General features: G+C 35.6%; 1 protein-coding gene across 4 annotated transcripts in view; it reads left to right on the top strand.

Moving 5' to 3' along the window:
- Positions 1-2,090: 2,090 nt before the first annotated feature.
- EYA1 (EYA transcriptional coactivator and phosphatase 1) overlaps positions 2,091-11,668 on the top strand; it is a 157,382-nt gene continuing 147,804 nt past the window's right edge. For 3 of the 4 annotated variants that reach the window (XM_073631790.1, XM_073631788.1, XM_073631789.1), the window contains exons 1-2: positions 7,902-8,192; positions 10,071-10,198. In XM_073631790.1, the coding sequence (XP_073487891.1) occupies positions 10,075-10,198 (124 nt within the window). In that variant the 5' untranslated portion in view covers positions 7,902-8,192; positions 10,071-10,074. Of the gene's footprint in view, positions 3,210-7,901; positions 8,193-10,070; positions 10,199-11,668 lie in introns of those variants that run through there. The other variant, XM_073631787.1, reaches the window with a different exon arrangement.

Here is an 11,668-nt window from a genome sequence, read left to right as displayed (position 1 = left end):
ATGAAATTTCAGCCATGTGTGGCCCTGTTGGCACCATCCCACCCGACATTCTTTGTTCGAAAATTTAAAGTAGATGGGGTGAAAAATTGTCAGCTGAACAGCAGCTGCATCCAATCAGATGTAGTCACTGTTTGGGTATTCTGACAACCGTGGGTTCTGGGTGTCAGCAGAAAAGATTCCGCTATTCATGTTGTTGTTCATACCACGGGGCTGAGCAAGAGAAATCTTACAGTGTATGGTCAGCTTTAGTATGAGCCAAACAGATGCCATTTTCTAGAAGAATGGAACCAATGAAAACCTTAATACAGTATTGCTCTCGAATATGAATACAATTTTATGATCTGGCTACTTAAAGTACAACTTTAGTCAGAAAATAAAGTCCTACTAGATCACTTCAGGCTGGCCCCTTTTGCAGGAATAGCTATGTAAAATAATCAATAATAATAATAATAATAATGTACTGTTTAAAATCCGGTAATGCACTGTCTCACTCTGCTCTGCACATGCTCAGTTGCTCTCTATTTTTAGACACTGTTCCGGGTTTGTAGAAGCTGATTTGCTGACAGCCTAAAGATTTACTGCTGTTCAGGGGCTCTGGGCTTTAGAAAAATGGCAGCCTCCAGGAAGAAGAAACAGGAGCAATGCTAGAGACAATTTACAGCACACACTGATTTTGGTAGCATAATTAACGTGGAACATATATTTCTTGCTAAAGAACATTATTTTTAACAAGTTGTTATGGGTAAAGTTCCACTTTAAAGTTCCTCTATCCCCACTGTTTAGTGTGGTTGTGGGGGGGGGGGGGATCAGTGGATTTCCCTCATTCAGGCCATGGGTCTGAACAATTGAGATATTACAGTGTATGGTCTGATTTAGTATGTGCCGAGTAGATGGCATTTTTTAGACAAAAGCGACCAATGAAAATCTGAATATTTTTCTTGAATGTGAATACTATGGGGTTAATTTACTAAAACTGGAGCACTCAGAATCTGGTGCACGGTAGCCAATCAGCTTCTAACTCCAGCTTGTTCAATTAAGCTTTGACCATATGGCTGGGTTCACACTGGTGAGAACACAGACATTGCATGTGATTGGCACTGCATTGCTGTGCAGATCACATGTGATGTCTGTGCAATGCAAATTCTGCTATACAGTTTGTATGGCTGAATTTGCATCCCATTCGGACCAAAATGGTACAGGAACAGGACCCTTTTTTGGTCCGCACTGGAATCTCATGCAGTTCTGCATAGAAATTAATCAACTTCCAGGTTTTAGGCTGGGTACACACTGGTGCGATGTGGGAAACCCTGCAAAACCTGTGCAGATTCCCGCATCTCACCTGAATCGCAGACAGTTCACACTGACATCTGCAAACCACTGCGGTTGTCCATGTAAAGTTAATGACACCCCAGAACATCCATGCGATCCGCTTTCTGCGAACCAATCTGGGGGTGTCATTAACTGTACATGGACACCCGCAGCGGTTCGCAGATGTCAGTGTGAACTGTCTGTGATTCAGGTGCGATGCGGGAACTTGTACAGGATTTGCAGGGTTTCCCGCATCGCACCAGTGTGAACCCAGCCTAAAACCTGGAAGTTGATCGATTTCTGTGCAGATCTGCACCAGATTTTGCATGCTCCAGCTTTAGTAAATAAGCCCCTCTGTTATGATCTGGCTAAGTTTGGTCAAACAATACCCAGAATTTGCTAGTGGGGTGCAGTTGTACACTTATATTTCCTAAACAGAGAGAGTGACAATAAATAGATAGGGATAGATAGAGATAGATAGATAGATAGATAGATAGATAGATAGATAGATAGATAGATAGATAGATAGATAGATAGATAGATAGATAACATAAAAATTGATTGATAGATAGATAGATAGATAGATAGATAGATAGATAGATAGATAGATAGATAGATAGATAGATATTCTTCCATAATTCACATTACAAAGCACAGGCCTCTTGAACTTTCATCGCCACAAAAAAAGGCGAATAACAAAAAAAAACATCTAGATTCAGCCAAGGCCAGTGTTATATTTCACTATCACATCTGTCATACATTCTCACATCATTCCTTCTTGCAAATGTTATCGCTCTAATGTATTTATAACCTGCCAACACATCACACAGCTCAGATCAATTGTTTTCGTGTATCATCAGCTATCAACATCACCATAGATTTACACCTAACCTGGGGAGAACCCATGGCACCTATCAGAGTAATGGGAACAATGCTGTGTAGGTCGGTGCTCCATTTATTTTCTGGTCATTTTGGGGCAGATTCTCTAACCTTCTGCATGCTACCCTGATCATCGAATGAAATATCCGCCTGGATTGTCTCCTATGAACCGGTTTTGTTTTGTAGAGATGAATTTAGTAAATGCAACCTTAGGCTATGATTTGGGAGCCCATAGCATGTTGACACAAGGCTTGGGCTAGGCTTTATTTTACACACAGCTGTATACTGAGCCCATGCCTTCATTTACATAATACAATTTACTGAAGCTCTAAGCTTGACTCACAGACAGTCCCAGCAGCACTGCAGCTCTCTGAGCAATTGTTGTACATAAACCAATAAGGTTTGGATGAGGGGACTGGTGTGGTTTGATTTCCCAAAACAAAAAAAGAGAGAGAGAGGAAAATAGGATACAAGGGCAGATCTAGCAGAGACAGCAAACACACAGAGGAAGAGGATTCTTTGAGGATCTGAGATTTTTATCTTATCCACAGAGGAAGGAAAGGACTTCTCTCCAGTGCTGCATGAAGCGGCCAGGGAGTCGGATCTGCACTCCAGTCTGGAAGCGGCACCACCTCCTCTTCGTGCCGGAGGAGAGCGCAGCGAGCTGTGTGTGTGTGTGTGCGGGACCACACTGATCAGGGACCACACTGATCAGGGACCACTCATCCCAGACTGTGATCAGGGACTACTGCTGCCGGCCTCTGATCCAGGACTACTGCTCCCAGCCTGTGATCCGGGACTACTGCTCCCAGCCTGTGATCGGGGACTACTGCTCCCAGCCTGTGATCAGGGACTACTGCTGCCGGCCTCTGATCGGGGACTACTGCTCCCAGGCGACAATCCGGGACTGCTGCTCTCATGTCCAGTGCGGGACACTACTGCTCTCTTCTAGCAGGGGATCTGCCTTTATAGACATGATTGTGTGGGAGGCAGGAGAGACACCATCCCTTGTCTGGACTACTGTGAGTATATATATATATATATGTTTCTGCTGCAGACAGACTACAACTACATGTAGTAGCTGGAGGAAGGGAGTCGACTGCAGGCAGAGAATCACTTCTTCTGTACTTTATAATACTTTGTTATTTCTAATCCTAAAACATAACCTTCTATCTTCTCTGCTGCACATCACTCTAATGAATAAAGTCCACATATATACTTTGTGTTGTATGCCGCATGCTTACAGAATAATGAATGAATCAGGGAAAGTGAACATTCTGCCGATCCTGGTTACAGGTCCCATCCAAGTTACAACATTGTTTTCAGCAGCATAACATCTTCTACTTAAAATAATATTTATATATAGAGAGAGAAAGAGAGGGAGAGAGAGAGAGAGAAATATTATCTGTAATATACATGTATATATATATATATATATATATATATATATATATATATATATATATATATATATATATATATATATATATATATATATATATATATATATATATATATATATAATATTAAAACAATTATACGATTTTATTTATTATAGAAGATATATATATATATATATATATATATATATATATATATATATATATATATATATATCTATAGATATATATATATATATATATATATATCTATAGATATATATATATATATATATCTCTATATAGATATATATATATATCTATATAGAGATATATATATATTTACAATTTGTTTTAATATATTATTTTTTATAGAGGATACATAGATATAGATAGATACACATTATATATATATATATATATATATATATATATATATATATATATATCGACATGCACAGTATATGTATAAATATGTAGTTATAGATAGTCTATCTCTCTCTGTTTTGTATATTAAGGATTGGTTTATGTGTCCATAATATACCACACATGAACATTTTTAAGTCAGGCCCAAGCACTTACTATTTATAAATGCTAAAACAAAAACTAAAATAAGCGAATGAAAGAATATTTGAATGCATGCATTCAAATTTATTTAAATAATATTATATTTATAATATGCATTTTGAGGTATAATAAGTAGAATTTTACAACATTTGAGGATTTCTTTTAATTTTAGGCAAAATGATAAAAATAATTTCATGTGAATAATTTGAAATGTATATGTTTCAAGATATTGTTGTAAGCTTATTAGGTAAAAACATAGATAGACAAGCAGATAGATAGATAGATAGATAGATAGATAGATAGATAGATAGATAGATAGATAGACCAAGAGATATACAAATAGGTAAATAGATAGATAAAAAGAGAGAGAAGATAGATAGATAGATAGATAGATAGATAGATAGATAGATAGATAGATAGATAGATAGATAGATAGATAGATAGATAGATAGATAGATAGATAGATAGATAGATGTGAAAGACAAATAGATAGATAAATAGAAAGAAAGATAGAAGGAAAGAAAGAAAGATAAATAAGTGAGTAGGTAAACCAATAGATAGAAAAGTAAAAATAAGTAGATAAATCTAAGGATTTAACAAAAGATATTGTTAAATCCTTAGATTTTTTTTTGCAGTTTTTCCTAATTTCAAATCCATTTTCATATCATCACCATATCAGCGTTTTTCCTCCTCCGTTGCTATTTCTAATCAAAGTCTGCACCGACATATTTTTCCTTTATATGATCTTCTTCTGAATTCATTTAAATAGTAGAAAATTGCTCTGGCCCTGTTTTCTTTGGAAAGATTAAAAATAAGACTCAACAAAATCTCAGTTGCTCGTCAGTGGCATTTATTTTGATAAGGCCGGTGCTTCCATTCTGAAAACATCCCTCGTCTTTGGAAAGTAAAAATATTTCAAATTATAGTCATTTTACAAAAATTGCTTCAAGTAAGCAAAAACTACAAGGCTTGAAACCCCATAATTTGTGTAGATTTTGCCGTTGCTTTGAAATTTCAAATCCTTTCCCATTTACAGTTTACGTTTCACAGAACATTATTAAGTTTTTGGCTTGATCCGGGACTGCTGTCAGGCAGTTTTGATTTTGTAATTTTACAAAGTATAATAAACACTGAAAAAGTCATGAAATCTCCTCCGCATCCTGAGCTCTGTGGTAGGGAAAATGTGAGAAAATGTGAGCCTAAAGCCTTGTTTGATGATCTTGCATAGCAAGTCCGCCTTCTGGAAATAATTTTTGGAGGTTGAAGTGCATGGTATTAACAGATTTAATGTGGCTATTCAATGGATTGGTGGGATACCGGACAAAGTTTAACCCTTTCAGTCCTGCTGGGCCCTGGAACCCTCCCTCTAATTCCTCTCAGCCATTTAGAGGTTAACGACAATGAGCCTGTTTAACCAATCAGTGAAATTTCCATCTGTGAAGAATTATATGTTTAATTAGTAAAAACAGGCATCTTAAAGGACCTCATTAACTAATCAGAACTCGAATTGGCAAGTCTTAAATTTACATCAGAGGAATCTGTACTTGTTTTTATTGAAAACTGTTTCATTGTGCCAGAGGTTACAGGCAGGCACTGCTCAGAGGGCTGTCACCAAACCACAGGACACTTTTTTTTTTTTAACTTTTATTAAAATAATTTAAAAAATATATAATAATAATTAAACCTTTTATATTTTTTGTGGCATAAGCTTTTTAAGGTCAAAAGTTTTCCTTAGAATATGGAAATGGTCCATGCATCTATCACTTATCAAGAAATAAGTGTGGGATCATTTTAGAATAACACATACAGTGGTGAAAAAATATATGTCAGCACTAAGCAGAGATGTATTTTCCCTGTCTATTTTTTTTGCCTCTCTTCAACATCATCATTTTTTTACCACGGACTGAGAGAAGGCAAATGGGGGGGAAGAAAAGCATGTGAAGTGTAGCATTTTGTAAACTGTAACTAATTTTGCTCACATCTGTGTCTAATTGTTGTCTGACTTCACATTCTTACGAGTCCATTTATTTTCTCTGGGCCACTCTGTGGATTCAGCTGACCAGCCTAAGTGAGGATTAGTTGTCTTAAAGTTATTTTGATTAAGGAGTCATTTTTTCTTAATCTGGTAACACATAACACATGGTTTAAATACACTTTAAATACACTTGGGTACCTCCCTTTATTTTACAAAATATACCTAAGGAGTATTTTTCTTTGCCATAATAAAGAACCTGTGTCCAGACCTTGTTAACATAAAATGTCTTTAAGTCATGCCATAAATATATATATTTATGTTTGTACTTTTATACCTAGGTATGTGAGAGCATCAAACTTTATTCAAACTAATTAGCAGAAACTGTGATCATCCATAAATGTATGAAACACAATAAATGCTGCAAAATTTCGGTTTTAGTTTCTCATTCAGCTTTTCTTTGGTTATCATTCTATAACAATTAGAGAAAAATAGATGTATGGGGTAATAGATAAATAGATAGCTAGATAGACAGATAAAGAGAGATAGAGTAACAGATAAATAGAGATTGGTAGTGAGATTCACAATATATAAAACAAAAGGCATAAGAATGTTATAAAATACACGACTATTGTTTTATTACAAAATAATTCAAATTATTATTATTATTATTATTACAGTTTGGAATATTCAGGCACGTTAGTCTTCATATACTTCTGTTTTTTCCCATTTTAACAGGAATAATAGCATTGTAAGTAAAAAGGAACATATCAACCTAATACTGCTTTACCTAGATGATCTACATTATTAGGACTTAATAGCAATGGTTGAAAGGCTGAGAAGTGAAATTTTGCCCGGCTAGCTATATTGCACTTAAAATGCCTCATTTCTATCTTTTGTGCTGAGATCATCAAAGAGACGTCAGTTCAGGTTGAATGGAAGCGCACATCAAAGTTTCTGGATGTAGAATTTCAGACAATACGTTCCAGTTGCCAGTGAAGAGTTTGTTTGTGCTTTCTAAGCCAAAAACCTTTCTTCACCTTGGGCCTTATCACCTGTTTGCAGTATACACTGCCTGCAGTAATGCATATCATCAACAAACCTTCCCAGCAAATCCTGCTATAGATCCCATCTTTCAATCAAAAGGATAGGAGCAATCCGCACCAATCCACAGGAGAAGGAAAAAAGCAGGCCACATAGCTCTGTCATATAATACACAACTAATTTGCAAACATGCTTGTATAAATATACAAATAAAATTGACTCATCCCCTGTATGAAAGGAAAGTTCATTTATGGCTCCTCTGCTGTCCTGATTAAACGGCATTCAAATTGTGAGTTGTTTACATTGAACTGCAATGTTTATTCCATGTGCGGTTTTCAGGTTTTGTCCAATTAGGATGAGAAAAATAGAGGTACTGTACGGATGCATGGGGCTAATTTGTAAGGCCATTCCTCCATTTCCCTAGCAATTCCAGAAATTGGGCTTCTGGACTTTTAAATGCCCTTTAACATATGAAATAGGAGTGAGCTGATAAGATTAGGATGCTGTTAAGAGTTAAAGTGTCGGAAAGGAAGGGGGGGGGGGTATTCCAGACAGTGATAACAAGAGAGGAAAGTCTTTGAGGATGCTTCTGTGGGTTTAATGCTTGAGCTACTTCTGTTTAGCAAGACCATTCAGCTAATAGCTACCTTTCCCAAGCACCTTTTCCCAACTACCTTACAAAAAACGACTTTGCATGTTGATTGGGGGAGGGGTAATCCATTTTGCAGCTGTCATAGACCAATGATGAATCACTATCCTTGCCATTTGGCTGCCTTCCCCCTGACGGGGAGAAAGAGGAGGGGATCTGCAGGGAGAATCCACAGTTCAGACTCACTAACATGAAGACAAAATGACTTTACTACCACAGTGTCTTCTTCTGCTCACAGTTAGCCTACTAACAGTCTAGCAAGACAGTCTTACAATTACCAACCTAGACTCAACCCGGATATTAAAATAACAACCACTTGTATGTTGTGACTTCTAGGTGTAAAATCAAACAACTTCTATGCCTGGTCAGATGTTGCGGTTTCCCCCTATCAAAGGTAAGGGCTATTTTGTTTTTCTTTCATAAGACTTTTTTTTTGTGGTGTTGCTCTTTCTATGAAGCCTGTATTCATTGCTTTGATTCTATTGTATGAGAGACAGAGATATGCTTTTTTTGCTACAGTCAGCACAAATTTTACTATAATTTTTAAATAATGCCTTGCCTGTGTGATTAAAAACTTCTGGTTAAACTTACAACATAATCAGGCTTATGATTTATGGAAATAGAAATTGTTGTTGAATTTTGTGCATTTTGCATCATTGTACATCATCGTCTATATACAGTAAAGTGATTTATACTATAATTGAAGCGCCACCATTTGTTTAAATTAGTAATTAGTCATTAGTATCTATCAGCATTTAATTTTATATATGGCAGTAATAATGAAGTATTATAAGCAAAAGACATGTATGCTATAAATCAACTGTTCAGTTAGGCCTTAATGTTATAATTAGGCTGTCATATCCTTTCTAAAATTAGACTGACAGTAATGATAATACCTTTTTTGCAAAACATTTATAAACTGTACAACCATTTATAAAGATTAGCAAAGGTGGTGTAAAATGATTAGGAAGCCAGTGGCTAATAGTTTAATTTAATTTTTTTTTTTGTATATATTTTTTATTCAAAAATAATTAAGGAAAATGTGTCATGAACATACTTATTTGTTAAACCCCCTATAAATATTCCTTATATTCTTTGTAAAATGCCTACAGCATATTTTTTATATGAATCCTCAAATGCTTTGTTTTATTAGTAGCTGATGGTTTCTTGTTGGTAGTCTGTGCAGGAGGCATTAAACACTTTGGCTTGAAGTTATTGTTGTACTCAAGCTGTGCCTGAACGGCAGATGAGTTGTCCTACTGTACTAAAGCAGTTTAAAGTCTGTATGGATTCCTTGTATGCTGGCCTTATCCCTTTTCAATTGGGCACGCTTTATGTAATCCACAAAGCAAACAACTGAGCAAACATAATAATGTTTTAATGCTGCATTTGTTTCAACGGAAACACAGGAACAATTAACTAGTTTGCCAGAGTAAACACGTGCATCATGAATACCCCTTTTTGCTGTCACAGGGCTGTAGGCTACATCAATTGCTTCAAGTGTTTGCAGACCCTTTAAAACACAATTGGATGATAAATCATGGCAGCTTGTGAGTGCTGAGTGCTAATTCAATGACAGTAGGCTGTTTGCACTAATAGGCTGATAATGCAGATAATTATCTATATTAGAAAGCACAGGCAGGGCTAATACAATGCCATATTGACTGGGCTGTGTAGCATTGGTCACGCTTAAATCTCATCAGTGAGACATTTTTTTTAGACATGCAACTCAAAAGAAATTGTTTTATAAAGATATATATTGTGAATAAAATGCTTAATAGATCCTCACTGATTAGGTGGTTATTTACTAAGGGAGTCATTTTACTGTGGCCCAGAAAACCCATGTTTGCTTAGGTGGAAAAAATTGTATTTGATATATTTTTGTTATTTAAAACAAATATGGGTTCATTGGGATAGCTTACTACTTTTATAGTAAACTGTGTCCTTGTTTTTTTTTTAACTGAGAAAGATCTAAAACGCTATTGTAGAATGCATCTTAAATAAAAAAAAACTGAGCTAAAATAGTAAACAAAGAACTTAATGGTACTTTTATAATTTACGGGACTCACAGAATTAACCATAGGAGCAAATCTAAGCAAAGAGTCAAATTCTGTTGAGAGACAATTGACATGCTGTGTTTTCCTATGCTCTGGGGCCTGGAGCATATGGTGCAGCAATGCTCTAATAGATTGTTTCTGTGGTGGAGTAAGGGGGGGAGACAGAGCATGATAGCTATCCATTGTATTCATGGCTGAATCTGGCTTCGTTTCAGGTCTATGGAAATGCAGGATCTAGCTAGTCCACATAGTCGACTTAGTGGCAGTAGTGATTCTCCCAGTGGGACAAGTCTTGATAACTCACACATAAACAACAATTCCATGACACCAAATGGCACAGAAGGTAAGTGGCATGAAACAGCTGGATTTAATTTTTTTGCCTGTCTAATTACATATGCGCTGGCATCTTTAGCAGATCTTTCTGTTGTGTAAATAGATACATTATTTATAATGAGACAGTTACTCTATAATACTGTATTTTAGGGATTTTGATGAAACTGGGGTTTGAAGTGAGTCAGGTAACTTTGTAAGGAGCTGCATTCATTTTATTAAGGGAAATACTTACTAAATTGCAAAAAGTGCTAAGGAATTTTGGAAATTAACATACCAATAAATAAAATATATTAAACATATCTGTTTAGAAGTTACGTTTAATTATTGGATTACTGTAAAGTGCAAATTATATACCCTAACAAAAGTATCCAAGAACATTTTACTAACTTTATAACAACTACAATATATCAAAATGCTCAGCCTAAATTATTTTACAATAGTCTGGGGTGTAAAACAGTTTAAATTCCTAAATATACGCATGACAATAAGAAAGAACTAGAGTAGATGCATGTCAAAAAGCATAGACATGCATTCTGTATACTGTGTTACTAAAAGTTCATATTTACTTATAATCAGTTAATTTATTCTTCGAGGCAGATATAATCAATTTACCCACAGTGGTTAAAAAGCTTATTGGAGGAGCATACCAAAAAGTCTAGTAGAAAGACAAATGTATCTTTTGAATTAGTATTCTCCTGATTTGCATAGTTATCATTGGTCTATCAGTTTATTAGAGGTAATTGCACATTGTACATATCCTACATTAACGTATAACAAATGTATTGTCATAATAGCCACTAGTCTAATGCATGTCGAAGGCACAGGAAGATGGTGTGTTACAAACATGATTGTCATGCTGACCATAGCTGTGTTATGGCTTGCTTTGGTGATCTTCTGTTGAACCTGGTGCTAGATAAGTTGAGGTGCTGGACAAGTTTAGAGATTTACTGGAAATTACATAGAGCATTTCTTTGCAAGAAATTCAGTGTAAGTAAACCATCTCCCATGTGACATGTGAATATGATATGGATAGTTATGTGAAGATATCTTGTATTTATTATTGGTTGGATTGAAGCCATTAATACATTGAGTCCACTATATTCATTCAATTTATAAAGTATGTCAGCCACATTTGTGCATTTGAACAAATTTTGCTGAGGCCAATTCAGCAGCAGTAAAGACAAACCAGTAGCACTGTTAAATCAGTAAAATATTGGAGAAATGTTCACATCCATACACTTCTATGTTTTACTCAAAGAAGATGTACTGAAACACACACCTGCTCTAGTAGGCCCACAAATACTTGATATCAGATAAACCATTGTAAAATCATTAAAATATTGGAGAATATTCTGAGTATTTATACACATCCATAAACTTCTATGTTTTACTCCAAGAAGATGTACTGAAACACACACTGGCTCTAGTAGGCCCACAAATACTTGATATCAGATAAACCAAGTCCTTTGGCAGTTGACAT

This window comes from Aquarana catesbeiana, linkage group LG05 (genome assembly GCF_042186555.1).
Source record: "Aquarana catesbeiana isolate 2022-GZ linkage group LG05, ASM4218655v1, whole genome shotgun sequence".
Lineage (NCBI taxonomy): Eukaryota > Metazoa > Chordata > Amphibia > Anura > Ranidae > Aquarana > Aquarana catesbeiana.
Note: the sequence above shows the minus strand (reverse complement) of the source record. Positions and strands in the feature narration are given on the sequence as shown.